A 15,796-nucleotide genomic window follows, 5' to 3' on the forward strand; every position below is an offset into this window, starting at 1 on the left:
CAGCCAGTCAGACGGGAAGCACTAGATCGGCATCAGCATGGCCCTGGCATCTAGCACAGTGCTTGGCAAACAAACAGCAGGTGTTCAATATCTACTGCCTGAGTGAATGAAAGAATTGACCAAGTGTATCTGGGGCCAGAACTCATCACCCCACCTAGAGAGAGAGACCTAGGAATGGGTCTCCAGAGACAGAGAATTCCCACAAGCCAAGTGGGCTCCTGGAGTCACAGGTGGGAGAAAAGCCATAGCCATTGACCCTGCCACATAGCAAATGGTCAACATCCACCAGTTTAGCTCTGGACATGACAGGTGAAGTGGTGTTTGTCTTTCTGCCCACTCATGCTCATGTCCTCATGGATGCCAGACACAGAAAGGATGGCACTGGCTGGGTAGTGTGGCGCATCTGGTTGAGTGCATGTTACAATGTGCAAGGACCCAGGTTTGAGTCCTCAGTCCCCCACCTGCAGGGGGAAAGCTTCACAAGTGGTGAAGCAGGGCTGCAGGTGTCACTCTATCTCTCTCTCCTCTGTCAGTCCCTTACCTCTCAATTTCTGGCTGTCTCTATCCAACAAATAAATAAAGATAGTGAGTCAGTGGTAGTGCAGCAGGTTAAGCGCACATGGCGCAAAGCTCAAGGACGGGCGTGAGGATCCCGGTTCGAGCCCCTCCACTCCCCACCTGCAGGGGAGCCACTTCACAAGTAGTGAAGCAGGTTTGCAAGTGTCTACCTTTTCCTCCCCCCTCTATCTTCCCCTCCTCCCTTGTTGTATGCTTTACATTGGGTTCTAGTTCTCCCCCACCAAGAGAATTAGATCAGTCCAGTTAATTTCGCGGGCTGCTTGGCCCCGCCCCTAGGGACCCCGCCAGAGTTCCTGAGTGTCAGAGTTGGAGAAGAAGAGTTTCAGGGAGAGAGTTCCTGAGTTCGAGAGTGCCAGAGTGGCAGAGTTCCTGGGTTCCTGAGTTCGAGAGTGAAAGAGTTAGAGAGTTGGAGAGTTCGAGAGTAAGAGAGAGTGTTTGTGCCGCCGCAAAGAGACAGCAGAGTTCTGTTTGGTCATTAGTTTGTCTTAGTTTATGAATCGTTGTTCCTGAATAAAGAAATACAGCTTCCCTGCCCAGCCGTTGTCTCCGCGTCTCTGTTACCCACCCGTGAAGCTAGCCCAGCCAACAAGAGCCTACAAAAATTTTAACAACACTCCCTCCATTTCTCTCTGTCCTATCCAACAATGGCAACATCAATAACAACAACAATAATAATAACTATAACAACAGTAAAAACAACAACGGCAACAAAAAGGAAATAAATATTTTTTTAAAAAAAGATAATAAAAACGCTAAAAAAAGAAAAAAGAAAGGATGGCACTGCTGAATGAGTTATGGGCCTGTCTCGCCACTCCTAGGGCCATCACAGTGCCCAGGGCCACAGGCTGGTGCCTCACCCTGCGCCAAAGCAACTTCCGAGGATACACGGCAGGAGACTGGGGGTGCCTGAGGAGATACCTGGCACAGTGCCCTCAACGAAGTGCCAATTAGAGCAGCTACTGTGTTCTCAGCACCCAGCAGTAATCACAGAAAGAGAAAGAGACACGCACAGAGAGAGAGAGAGAGAGAGAGAGAGAGAGATGTGCCAGGGCCTCATATATGTGCCCATCCACTGTTCCTGAACTACATTTTTCATTCTTAAAACTTCAGATAGGTGGTCTGGGAGGTGGCGCAGTGAATAAAGCATTGGACTCTCAGGTGTGCAGTCCCAAGTTCAATCCCCGGCAGCACACGCGCAGTGGATAAAGTATTGGATTCTCAAACATGAAGCTCATAGTTTGATCCCCAGCAGCACATGTACCAGAGTGATATCTGGTTCTTTCTCTCTCTCTTCCTATCTTTCTATTAATAAATAAAATCTTTAAAAGAAAAATAAGTTTAAAATTTCAGACAGCAGCAGCCAGGCAGGCAGCAGAGGAAGACAGTCTGCTCAGCCATTCCTAGGGCTTCCCCGGGAGCCACGATGCTCCCCTGTGGTACCTACCAGGTCTCAAACTTGGGACTCCCCACATGGTGAAGCACATACCCTACCACATGAACTATCCCCTGACCCTCATGCCCTGAGAAGCCAGCATAGTCTCCTCTTTGAAGAAGGACACCGGGCCTCAGAGAGGGTGACCGTCTGGCCCCCCAACACCAGTCCATTTTGGAGTTCTGCAAAGCTGGGTCTCTAACTCACCAGCCACTGTATCATTGAGCAGGTCCCTTCACCCCCAGGAGCCAGAGGTAGCATATCTTGAAAATAAAACCAGGGCTGGTTCCCAGGGAGTAGAGTCAGGTGCCCTAAAGAAGTGGACACTTCCTGTTCTTCCAGTTTTAAAAATCCGTAAGATCAAAAGATTGTAGCCTGTATGACTCAGGCCCGAAGTTCCTTCCAGCAGCAGGGCAATGGCTCAGCTCCACCCTAGAGGATCTCAAACCCAGGCTTCTCCCTGTATCTCCCCTTTAAACTCTGCCCAGCGTGGGTTCCAGAAAGCCCTCCTTTCTTGGGCAGGGAAGTGGATGGGCTTGGGGGTGGGGGGTAGTAGATGGAGGGAAAGCAGCTCAGGAATGTCTGTGACCACAGGATGGTGCTGAGGGAGCCCCGGGAAGCAGTGAGTCATGAGTTCCGCCTGCAGCGGAGGAGGGGGCCGCATGAAGAAGCACAGAGAGCCTGGGATTGCAGGCTGACTAATCACAGAAGGGATATATTTGTGCCACCTCCAGGAGCCTCTGACACATGCCTCTCTGTTCCCACTTGGCTCCTCCCCTTCCCAGCACCCTGCCCCCACAGGCTGCCTCCCTTTGGGAGACCTTTTCCACCCTATTCCCTCACCCCATCTGGGCACCAGTGGCTGTCACAAGTCACAGAGGAGCATGGCTTTAACAATAAAGTCTTGGGCTCCCCAGTCGGGGCCTGCTACTGACTCGCTCTGCCCCAGTTTATCAAACACCGGTGCTCTGAAGGTGAGAAGTCAGTAAATGAACGCAGGACCCAAGAAGTATAGTATATGCTCAGTTAAACAATAGCTGGTCAGAGCCAGGTGGTGGTGCACCTGGTTGAGCGCACATGTTATAAAGCACAAGGATCTGGGTTTGAGCTCCGGGTCCCCACCTGCAGGGGGAAAGCTGCGAGTGGTAAAGCAGGGCTGCAGGTGTCTCTCTGTCTCTCTCTCTCTCTCTACCTCCACCCCCACTTTCAATTTCTGGCTGTCTTCATCCAATGAATAAAGATAATTTAAAAATAAAACAATAGCTGGTCTTCCAACTAGAGATCAGAGGCAGACACAGCCCTTCCCTAGTCCATCAGCCACCATCCTCAGGCTTATCCACGAGTCCCTGTGACCAAAGCTGCAGAGGAAGCTGGGCCTGTGTGGTCATACACTAACCCAGAGTTAACTGCGTCATCAGTTCCTCTCTCCAGCTCATGAGCAGTTACTCTGAGCCCAATATACCTGGAAAACTGTTGTGAGGTGTTGGAACCTCCCCACCCCCAGAAGCTGTAGGCAGAGAGGGAGCAATGTAAGAAGCTGACTGTGTCCTCAGTAGGGAAGCGGATCAGACAGGGAAAGGAAGCAAATGCAGTGACTCAGGCCCTGAGCAACAGCATTCAGTTCAGAAACCAGTCACTGCCCAGCAGTGGGCGAAACGCAGAGAAAAGTCCTCCTGGATGGAGGCAGCCTCGGGGAATACTGGCAGGGAGGTTTTGAATCACCTGGGGGTGATGTTTATTAGGAATTGTTTAGCAGAAGAAGCAGACACTTACCGAGTCATGGTCTCCACAAATGCAAAACAATAAACACAGAAGGGAAATACTACTAAAGAATCAAGTGGTTCTGGAAGGAGAGGCAGTGAGTGATGCTATTCTGAGCCTTAAATTTCATTCCTCCAGGGCAAGGAGGAAAGGCCATGGCCCAGTTGAGGTTCAGAAAGGTCTCTTGGGCAGTGTATGTAGGAAGGACGAAGGGGTGGGGCGAGAAGGGAGCCTGGGCCTGGGCAATGAAACAGGCATGGAGCAGAGGCTGGACAGAGGGAGAGAGCAGGGTCAATGACAACAAAAGCTCATTATGTAAGACCAGACACAAGAGTGGAGCAGAGTCCCCAGACGCCTCACCCCCAGGGGATGACCCAGACCTTGGAAGGGCAGCAGCCCAGGCACCTAGGCGGGGCGGGCACAGTGTCCACCAGACTGGCCTCTCCACAAAGTCCAGGTGGCGACTAGAAGCCACATGTGTGGGTGGGGGGAGATGTGGAGTACCTCCATCCCCTCTCTCCCAGGACTTCCATTTCCCAGCATGGAGGGAAAGGTGTTTAAAGCCAATTTGTAATAACAGTCCAGGAGGTGGTGCAGTGGATAAATTGTTAGACTTTCAAACATGAAGTCTCAGGTTTGATCCCCAGTAGCACAGGTGCCAGAGTGATGCCTGATGTGTGTTCTCCACGCACCCCCCTTTCTAGTTCTCTCCTTCATCAATAAATGAAATCTTTTTAATAGGACAGAGAAAAATGGAGAATGGAAGGGAAAACAGAGAGGGGGAGAGAAAGATAGACAGCTGCAGACCTGCTTTACCACCCGTGAAGCGACTCCCCTGCAGGTGGGGAGCCGGGGGCTCAAACTGGGAGCCTTATGCCAGTCCTTGTGCTTCACGCCATGTGTGCTTAACCACAACACTACCGCCTGACCCCCTCAAAAAATGAAATCTTAAAAACAAATAAATAAAACCAGTCTCCGGGAGTCAGGCGGTAGTGCAGTGGGTTAAGCGCATGTGGCGCAAAGCGCGGACTGGCCTATGGATCCCTGTTCGAGCCCCCAGCTCCCCACCTGCATGGGAGTCACTTCACAAGTGGTGAGGCACGTCTGGAGGTGTCTTCCTCTCCCCCTCTCTGTCTTCCCCTCCTCTCTCCATTTCTCTCTGTCCTATCCAACAACAACTACATCAATAACAACAATAATAGTAACTACAACAATAAAAAAGGGAATCAATAAATAAGTGTTTAAAAAAATAAAAAATATTAAAAAAAAAAAAAGTCTGCAAGGGGGCCATGCAGTGGTGCGCCTGTTTGAGCACACATCACCATGCCCTAGGATCTGGGTTGAAGTCCCACATCCCACCTGCAGAGTGGAAGCTTCATGAGCAATGAAGCAGGTCTGTCTCTGTCTCTCTCTCTCTCTCTCTGTCTACCCCTCCCCTTTCAATTTATCTCTGCCTTATCTAATAATCAAAAACAAAATAAAAGGAAATTGGCCACTGGAAGTGGTGAATTCATCATGCAGGCCCTGAGCCTCAGCAATAACCCTGGTGGAAAAAAAAAAAATCTACAAAAAGACATTGTTTTGTTCAGTAAACAAACAGAATACAGGGAACTGGGAGATGGTGATACATGTTATACATGTGAAGCACACCCTTGATCATGAGCAAGATGCAAGCACCCGGGTCTGACCCCCCCATCACCATGTGGAAGCAAAGCTTCATGAGTGATGATACAGTATTGAGGCATCTCTCTTCTCTATATATCTCTATCTCTCCCTCCTTTTCCCTCTCCCTCTCTCTCTCTGTCTTTCATTCTGTCTATTTGAAAACAAAAAGTCTGAGGAACAATGGAATCATGCAGGCACAAAGCCCCAGTGAGGCCCTGGTGGCATGAAAAAAAAGAAAAGAAAAGAAGCACACACACAACTTTTTCTCATATCTGATTGTCAAAAAGAATAATTAAAAGAAAAAAAGTGATCATCCTGGGTGGGGGTAGATAGCATAATGGTTATACAAAGAGATTGTCATGCCAGAGGCTCCAAAGTCCCAGGTTCAATCCCCTATACCACCATAAACCAGAGCTGAACAGTGCTCAGGTTAAAAAAAAAAAAAAAAAAAAAAGATCATCCTTAGTACTGACGTGCTAAATACTATGAATACTCAGTTCTGACAGGATGGCTTGTCAAATGTTTACAGCCCTTTCAGAGTCCAGCATATTACAATGTGACAGGTGGGTCCTAACTGAAGGCCTCAGAAACTGTAACTCTGGTAAGACCCTGAGTAAGGAAGTTACTAGCAAAACACAACACACCACCCACCTGTCCCTGTATATGGAATTGGATTCATAACTGTACCAGGCACAGAAAGCAACCTAACAATAAAGGAGAAAGACAAACAGTGTGACCTGACACAGGAGAATAAACAGAGCAAAAACAGCCAAAACACAGAAAGGCATCACTGGACCTTTTCTACACAGTGCAAAGAGTGGAGGATAGGAGATAGCTCACCCAGTAGAACATACACTTGACCAGGTGCTTGAAGACTTGGGTTTGAGTCTCCTGTCACCAGGAGAACAGGGAGGGAGGGTTGTCTTTGTGAGCAATGGAGCCATGCTATGGTGTCTCTTTTCTCCCACTCTCTCTTTCTGTCCTCACTCTGTGTTTAAAAAAAAAAAAAGTCTTCTAGGAGTGGTGGGATCATGCAGGCATGGAGCCCCAGAAATAACCCAAGAGCATTAAGAGTGCTCAGTCTTCAGGGATGTGTGTCTAGAAATAGTGCTACACCAAACTGGACTCCTTTTTTCTATTTGGTGGAATAGAAGGGAGAAAAAAAAATGGAGGAGGCTTTCGGGTTTTTTGTTTGTTTGTTTGTTTTTGTCCTTTCACACTCTTCGGTGGTGTTAGCCACGTAATGAAATACCAGCGGAGGGAGAGATTGCTTAGTCAGAGGTACCAGGAGTAAGGACTCATTTATGGATAAAGAGTTTCTTTTAGGAGTGACGTAAATGTCTTAAAGTTAATAGTGATGATGGTTGCACAACTTTGTGAATACACACAAAAAAACAAGTGAATGGAACACTTCTTCTTTTTAGATTTTTAAAAAATTTTTATATTTATTTATTTTCCCTTTTGTTGCCCTTGTTTTTTTTATTGTTGTTGTAGTTATTGTTGTTGTTATTGATGGCATCATTGTTAGATAGGACAGAGAGAAATGGGGAAAGGAGGAGAAGACAGAGAAGGGGAGAGAAAGATAGACACCTGCAGACCTGCTTCACCACCCATGCAGCCAGCCCCCTGCAGGTGGGGAGCCAGGGGCTCGAACTGGGATCCTTATGCTGGTCCTTGCACTTTGCGCCACGTGCACTTAACCCGTTGCACTACCACCCGACCCCCTGAATAGAACACTTTAAGTGGCAGGTGAATTATGTTTCATTAAAGCTGGCATTTGAGAAAAGAATTAGCAAGGGGGAAAGGAGAGCCTGGCAGAAGGAAGAAGCAGTTGCTCCCCAGCCCTCAGGGAAGAATCTCTATGGCAGGATTCAGGCAGGACATACCACTTCCACAAATTTTATCCCAGTCAACAAAATTTCCAAAGGAAAGGCTAGATTCTAGAGGGACAAGTCCTCTCAAGGTTTCCCACTATGCCACAGCCCCTACTCCCAACATGCACAGCTAGAGCCCCGGTGAACTCATCTCTCACCTGCTCTACCGAGATTTACCTGGCTCAGATCACATGCAAAAAATTCAACATGCAGTGCTGCCATCAGCCAGCTGGTCACTGCATTCTTCCAACCCTAGCCTCCAGGTCAGGTGGAAGGGATGGGTTGGCCTCACAGACAGACACACCCTTCTTCACATTCTAGACCCTTCTTTTTGTTACATGGATAACCCCTTCACTACCCTCTGGGCCCTCTGTAGATAGCCCCTATCCATCTCATATACTGACCAATACAGAAAAGATAGACAACCAGGAAAGATAACCAGGGGTTCTGAACACCCTGCGGGTGAGGTGGGGAGAGTGCTGCATTCAGAGAAGCAGCATCCACCTGGAGATCACACCAGCTAGCACACCCTGGGATCAAGGCTACTCAAGCAGAGACAAAACAAAATAAGCCAAATAAACAGTGGTCCGGGAGGTGGCACAGTGGCTAAGGCACTAGACTCTCAAGCATGAGGTCCCAAGTTTGATCCCCAGCAGCACATATATCAGAGTGATGTCTGGTTCTTTCTCTCCTCCTATTTTTCTCATGAATAAATAAATAATTTTTAAAAAAATAAATAAATAAACAGTGCTACTTAGCTCTGATTTATGGTGGTGACAGGGAATCCAGGACCATGAAGCATCAAGCATGAAAGTTTCTTTACATAACTACTATGCTGTCTCCTCAGTTGAAGATTTTTTAAATTAATTTTAAAAAATTATTAATGAGGGAGAGACCCAGAGCATCACTCTGACACAAGTGATAACAGAGATTGAACTCAGGACCTTGTGCCACAAATCCAACACCTTATCCACTGTGCCACCTCCTGGGCTGCACTGGATTTTTTTTTTAAGATTTATTTTAGGGAGTCAGGTGGCAGCGCAGCAGGTTAAGCACAGATGGCGCAAAGCACAAGGACCAGCGGAAGGATCCCGGCTCCCCACCTGCAGGGGAGTCGCTTCACAAATGGTGAAGCAGGTCTGCAGGTATCTATCTTTCTCTCCCCCTCTCTCTTCCTCTCCTCTCTCCATTTCTCTCTGTCCTATCCAACAACAACTACATCAATAATAACCACAACAATAAAACACCAAGGGCTACAAAAGGGAAGAAATAAATAAATATTTAAAAAAAAAAAAGATTTATTTTAGTTACTACAAATGAGAGAGAACTTTACATGAGAGAGAAGTCAGAACAGTACTCCAGCGCATGCAGTATCAAGGAGCCCCAAGCTTCCAAATCTAAGGGGAGCTATTTTCCCAACCACTTAACGTATGGAGGTTTGTGGGGGAAATCTGGGAGTGCTGGGGGGAATTTCTGGGTAGCTCACCCAATCCAGTTTAGCATGAGGGAAACCAAGGCCCAAGAAGCTAACTTAGTGGCTGCCTAAGGTTACACAGGCCTCCTCCCTCCTGGAAGTAGGAGGGAACCACCTCGCCACCAGCCCCAAGGGGCCGTTGGTGTGAGGACAAGCCCCTGCTTGCCAGGGGCTTTGAATCCAGGATAAAAGGTTCCGTGGCAGCAAAACAGCACTCTGGGCAGGAGCGCGCCTGACCTCCGCCAGGGCTTGCAGCCTGGCATTCACCTGCTCACCTGCTCAGGGTGAGCTCAGAGCTGGAGCTGCCAAATCACAGAACACCAGTCTGTCTCAGAGTACAGAGTCCTGGGAGCAAAGGAATATTCTAGGGGCAGCCACAAGTCTCCTGGGAAGAGCGACGGGCCCTAGGCAGGAGGACTGCAGAATTTTAATAGTCTGTTTCGGTAGTGCCCACTGTTCTATGGGTGGTGTGTGAGGGTGCAGGATCACTGCCCTCATTCCCCTGCAGTGAAGACTTCTTTTTCTTCTTCTACTTTTTTTTTTTTTAAAGATTTTATTTACTTATGAGAAAGATAAGAGGAGAGAGAAAGACATTACTCTGGCACATGTGCTGCTGGGGATCGAACTCGAGACCTCATTCTTGAGAGTCCAAAGCTTTATCACTATGCCACCTCCTGGACCACACAGTGGAGACTTCTAAGGCACCCTGCTTCCATGGGAGGGGGCTGGAGACTTGCTAGCTCCACTCTACCCACCTTCCAAGTTCCTACCACTGCGTTTCAGAAGCCCCTCAGGTGAGCCCAGATCAAGAATCTTTGGCATTTGGAGAGGGTTATTAATAGTGCTGAAGTGTTGCAAAGAGAGGCCAGCATGCTGGAGTGGGCACAGCCCACTTTACCCAACCTGGTATCCACAAACAAACCCAGCCCTGTCCAGGAGAGGACACTTCACCTTTTGTGGGCTGTGTCTCCTCCCCCATGGACTGGCCAGGGCGGAGGGCGGGGCCCAGGAGGTGAGAAGAGGAGCTAGTGCAGGGTGTGGGGAAAGGAAAAAAAACCCACTGAAGGAGAAGGTGCAGCACACTCCACCCAGGCCAGTGAGGGGCCCCAAGAGGAGGTAGTGAATGGACAGACTGTTAGAGAGCCCCAGGAGGCTGCCACCAACCGGGAAGGGACAGGAAGACTCCGCCCCAGCCTTCCTCCTCTAGGCCTGTCCCATAAGGAAGCTGGCCAGGACTTAACCCCCTGCTGGTCCGGCTGCAGAGGGTGTGATTCACTAGATTTTACCCCTTTACTCACAATGCTGGCTGTGCCCCAGGCCTGGCACAAAAAGGGTGAGGGCAGTGGGAGGCGAGGGAGACACGCAGGCATAGATCTAGGACCACAGCTACTTCCCCAGCACCTCTTTTTGCCCCTGGAGTTAAGGGATACCTGGTCCCTGTTCTCAACGGGGACAAGTAGGCAGACCACAGCTGGTCAAAGTCTACAGGACACATGAAGTATAGGAAGACATCATGTTCTGGGCCCCTTGGACAGGAAGGAGTGAACCCAGCCAAAGGGAACTGTCTATTCTACGAGCTGCCCCCTCACCCCACATGGATCCACACCCTGGGCACTGGTGCCAGGTGCCATGCTGAGTAAGCTACACAAATTTGCTCACTTAAGTTTCTCAGGAAGAGAAAGGGAAAAAGCCATGCATCCCATTTCAAAGAGAAGAGAACAGAGGTGCTAGGTCTTTGGGGGGGCTTGTCCACAATTTCAAAATTGGGAGACAGAGGTTAGGGGTGGGTGGCAGCCCAGAGTCTCACTCAGGTTTAGCAAAGCAAACCAAACCACAGAACTGAGTTTCTTTCTTTTTTTTTTTAAATATTTATTTTTATTTTTTATTCCCTTTTGTTGCCCTTGTTGTTTTACTGTTGTAGTTATTACTGATGTCGTTGTTGTTGGATAGGACAGAGAGAAATGGAGACAGGAGGGGAAGGCAGAGAGGGGGAGAGAAAGACAGACACCTGCAGACCTGCTTTACCGCTTGTGAAGCGACTCCCCTGCAGGTGCGGAGCCAGGAGCTTGAAGCCGGATCCTTACGCCGGTCCTTGCTCTTTGTGCCACGTGCGCTTAACCCTCTGCTCTACGCCCGACTCCCTGAACTAAGTTTCTTAAGCAACCTGAGGTCTTGTCTCTCTATACACCCGGGTTGGTGGAGAAGGAAGCCGGGACCCCGTCCTGGTGTTCAGCCTCCCCAGGCCTTTCTGCGAAATGGCCACTGTACAATGACAGGATGGGAGCAAGGCTGGCTGAAGGAGGAGGTTAGAGGAGGCTAGGCTCTGGCATTGACCGGCCCCCAGGCCACGGCTGCCAACAGGAGCATCCTGCTGAACCTGGGCCAAAGGACAGGAGTTCTAATCCACCCGCTCCAATGCACCCTATCTATGTCTAGGGTTGGTCCCAGGCCTTGATGAGCCGGTCCGATGGAAGCTCGGCCACGTGTACCAAGGCCAGGGCCAGGGCCAACTGGGTCCTGGGACAGTTCAGGAAGAAAGTTAAGATACAGCAGAACTTTAGGGCTGGCCTGCTCCTCAGGGGGGACACCCGCTGCGGGGGGGGGGGAAAGACTGAGACCCCTCCCATAGCTCGATGGAAGCAAAGTGATGGTAGACTGGGGGGGGGGGGGGGGCGGAGGCTGAGGTATGGGAGGGGGCAGGGCTAGCTCACACTGGGGCGAGAAGGGGCGCCCAGACGTCCAGGGAACACGATCAGACTACAGATGTGGTGCCTCGGCCACTCAGCGCCCCCGCCCGGCTCTCGGGAGACCCTAGTCCCCCTCGAGTCAGCGGGCCGGGGCGGGGGCGTGGCTCGGGGCTCCCCGGCCAGACCGGAGCTGAGGGGCGCCCGGGCTCACCTGCGATGTGCTGGCGCCGGGCGTCGTCCAGGTGCGTGGACAGCACGTCCCCCATGGCTGGCAAGAACCGCGGCCCGATCTGGCCGCTGCACGCCGTTACCCGCGCCGCTCAGGCGGACGCCGCTGGCGCCATGGAGCCCGGTCCGCCCTGCTCCCGCCGCCCCGGCTACGGCCTCCGCTCCCGCTGGCGCTGCTGCTACTCCGGCCGCTTCTGTCCCGCCGGCCGCCTCCGCCTAGCTCCCAGCCCGCCCCGCCCGCAGGCCCCGCCCCGCCCTCAGACCCCGCCCATAAGCCCCTCGGGCCCCGCCCCAAGGTCTCCCGGGCGGGAAGGCGGGGCGGGGGCGGGGGCCAGGGCAGCTCGGGAGGCTGAGACAAAGGGAAGGTGGGAGCCAGGCGTGTGAGGAGCGCGCACAGACCCCGACCGACCGAAGCCAAGAGAGTGGAGGCTGCACTGCAGGGCGGGGGTTTCCCCTCCAAGACCTTCAAAGAAAGGGAATCATGCCGAGAAGGACGTGGGGGACTGGGAAAGGGCACCCCGCTGCTGCGGCCCCCAGGTCCCCGAACCGCAACCCCCACCTCCCGCCGGACGCCCTGCCCGTCGCCCCGCCCGCTGCCACCGGTTCTCGAGAAGTTCCCTGGGCCTAGATCAGACCAGTCCCGAAGGTGTGCCCGCCTGCCTGGCACAATCTGCAAGAGGAAAGGAGCAGTGGGGGCGTGTTCAGGCCCAAAGTTGCCCATGGACCCAGTGCCCGTCTGGCATTCCTCAGGCTCAATATAGGGGCTTTTTCACTGAAGGCGGCTTGTAGTTCTGGCCGAGACAGGAAAGAAGCAAATAATACCAGTGGACAGCTTATAGAAGACTCACAGACCAGCATGGGCTTTTGGTGCCCGGCCTGTGTGACTGGACATGGGTGGACCCCGGGGAACCACAGGGATGTTTCAGTCCTACCTGCTGTACCTTCCAGGTAGGTAGGGGAGTCAGGTTAACAGTTGGTATTCCCAGGCAGGGGAGACAGCATAATGGTTATGCAGGAGGATGTCATGCCTGAGGCTCTAAGGTCCCAGATTCAATCCCCAGTAACACCATAAACCAGGAACAGAAAGCAGGCAAAGAAGAGTAAACACTATTCGAATTCCCAAATCGTGGACTTGGGTAACAGAGGTCTTCCTTGGCGTCTGATAGTCAAGACCTCCTACACTGCATCCCAAGTTTGTTTGCTTATCCCTGACAATCATCACTGATCTGTGTACTACACCCTGTAATTGAACAAGTCTGCAATTGACACAGGCAGAAAATGATAACAATAAAAGTTAATATTACTGGTCTTGAATATTTCTGTCAACATCACAGAAGGTAGGTTTGAAGTGGATTCAGGTGAGATAGACAATTATGTATTTAGTGGGCCCCAATACCCTCCCACAGGAGATGCAACTCCTGCTGTGTGTGCAGCCCACTGCAGGATGCTCAGGTGGGGTAGGGAGCTGGAGGTGAGAGATAACAAAGTCCAGGTTGTTCTGCTTGCTTTGTGATCTGGGACATGACATTACTCTGAACCTCAAGTCTCCTGGTCAAATGCAAATAATGATAGTATGTTGTGCTGATTAGATGAAATAGCAAAACCCCTCAAAAATGCCTAGCATGGCTTAGTTGACTTCCCATAAGTACAACCCACTATTCTGTTTTTCTTCCTAGCTCTAGGCCCCACCCTCAAGAGCCTACAGAAGCTTGAGGAAGGAACAGGACATTCCATTTAGAGGAAAATCCCAGAGTAGTACTCGAGCTACAAGTTGAAAAACCAGAATTTTGACAGCAGATATTGGGTAAGGACATTCCAGGGAGTGGGGAGACAGAGGCAGGGCCTGTAGACCAGGGTGCTTTCCCTCAGCATGGAGTCATCAGGTGTGGTCTCAAATCAAACTCTAAGGAATTAGTGGCTTCCTTTTACAGAGCCGGAAACTGAGGCTCAGAGAGGGAAAGTGACTTTGGCAAGGTCATACAGCAAGAAAGAGACAGAACCCAGCCATAGGCTGAGTCTCCTGACACCAGTACCTAATTTTCTTTGGGTAACCAGAAGCAAGGGATGCTGATGTCCTTGTCTTATTTTTCCCATGGCCCAAACTATAGGGACTAGAAAGGTCTGCTCTAGTCTTGGAAAGTACTCACTGGAGCCAGCTGGTGTCTGGATACGCCAAGGCATCTCTTCAGTGGGATTGAAGGTTGTGCCAATTGAATAAAGGTGGGACCACAAATAGCCTTTTGCTGCCTCCATAAGCCCAGACCTGAGAGCCTGGAGTGCCCATAAACCCGGTGGACCTAGCCCCTGGCCTATTGTCCCTCCCTCTTGGCATTGGAGACCTATTACATGTCAGCTAGCTCCCCTGGCCTGGCATGTGTAAATCAAATGAAAGAAAACAAGGTAGTGTTGACTGGAGGGTTCTGTGCATATACACACGAAGTCTCCCACCACCACCATCTTGAAGAAAGTCTCCTCCAATCCAGCATTGCAAGAATTTTTTTTTGTCTCCAGGGTTATTGTGGGGGCTTAGTTCCTGTGCTACAAAATCACTGCTCCTGGAGGCTATTTTTTTTCCTTTTGTTGTCCTTGTTGTTTATCATTGTTGATGTTATTATTGCTGTCGTTGTTGGATAGGACAGAGAGAAATGGGGCGAGGAGAGGAAGACAGGGAAGGGGAGAGAAAGATAGACACCTGCAGACCTGCTTCACTGCTTGTGAAGTGACCCCCCTGCAGGTAGGGAGCCAGGGCTGGAACCTAGATCCTTACACCAGTCTTTGCAGTTTGCGTCACGTGCGCTTAACCACTGCGCTACCGCCCAGCTCCCAAGAATGTTGTATTTTATAGAAGGGTAGTTGGGTGGTCCAGGAAATGGAACAGTAGATAGGGCATTGGACTCGGAAGCTTAAAGTCCTGAGTTCAGTTCCCAGCAGCACATGTACCAGAGTGATGTCTGGTTCTTTCTCTCTCTCCTCTTTTCTCATTAATAGATGAGTAAAATCTTGAGAGAGAGAGAGAGAGAGAGAGAGAGAGAGCGAAAGAGAGAGTAGTTGAGGGGAATTGACTAAAGAAGAAAAAAAGTCAGGAGAGAACTTTGGGAAGCATAGAAATGTTCCCTGCAGGGACTGGGCAGTGGCATATCCTGTGGAGAGCACATGTTACAGGGTACAAGGATCCAGGTTCAAGCCCCAGTCCCTACCTGCAAGAAGGAAGCTTCACAAGTGGTGAAGTAGTGCTGCAAGGTCTCTCTCTCTCTGTCTCTCTCTCCTCCTATGTTTCTCATTAATAAATAAATAAAATCTTTAAAATAAAATAAAATAAAAAATGAAAAACTTATTGGTAGGGAGCCAGATTTGCAAACATGAGGTCCTGAGTTTGAGCCCTGTCATCACATATGCCAGAGTTATGCTATGGCTCTCATCCCCTCTGATAAATAATAAAAGACTCCCATGCCTGAGACTCCAAAGTCCCAGATTCAATCCCCCCGCACCACTATAAACCAGAGCTGAGCAGTGCTCTGATATAAAAAAAGATTTTTTATTTTATTTTTCAATATATATTTATTTCTTTTTGTTGCCCTTCTTGAATATTTTATTTATTTATGAGAAAGACAGGAAGAGAAAGAACCAGACATCACTCTGGTACATGTGCTGCAGGGATTGAACTTGGGACCTCATGCTTGAGAGTCCAGCTTAATCTGCTGTGCCACTTCCTGGACCACATTTTTTTTTATTGTTGTTGTAGTTATTATTGTTGCTACTGATGTCATCATTGTTAGATAAGACAGAGAGAAATGGAGAAAGGAGGGGAAGACAGAGAGGGAAAGAGAAAGACAGACACATGTAGACCTGCTTCACCTGCAGATAGGGAGCCAGGGCTCGAACAGGGATCCTTGCCGGTCCTTACACTTTGTGCCACATGCGCTTAACCCGCTGCGCTACTGCCCGGCAACCCCACCCCCACCCCCTATCCCTCTCACTCCCTGACCACATTTTTTCAAAAGTTAAAAGATAGAGAGTGATAAACATTAAGAGACTAGAACAGGGGGTAAGATGGTGGTGCACTAGGTTGAGCTCACCCATTACCATGTGCACAGAT

General features: G+C 50.1%; 1 protein-coding gene across 1 annotated transcript in view; it reads right to left on the reverse strand.

Moving 5' to 3' along the window:
- Positions 1 to 11,948, reverse strand: part of NIBAN2 (niban apoptosis regulator 2) — a 78,807-nt gene extending 66,859 nt beyond the window's left edge. Inside the window, exon 1 of the mRNA XM_007528846.3 lies at positions 11,684 to 11,948. Within this exon, the coding sequence (XP_007528908.1) occupies positions 11,684 to 11,738 (55 nt within the window). The 5' untranslated portion in view covers positions 11,739 to 11,948. The remainder of the gene's footprint in view (positions 1 to 11,683) is intronic.
- Positions 11,949 to 15,796: the final 3,848 nt, after the last annotated feature.

The sequence above is a fragment of the Erinaceus europaeus genome, chromosome 10 (assembly GCF_950295315.1).
Source record: "Erinaceus europaeus chromosome 10, mEriEur2.1, whole genome shotgun sequence".
NCBI lineage: Eukaryota > Metazoa > Chordata > Mammalia > Eulipotyphla > Erinaceidae > Erinaceus > Erinaceus europaeus.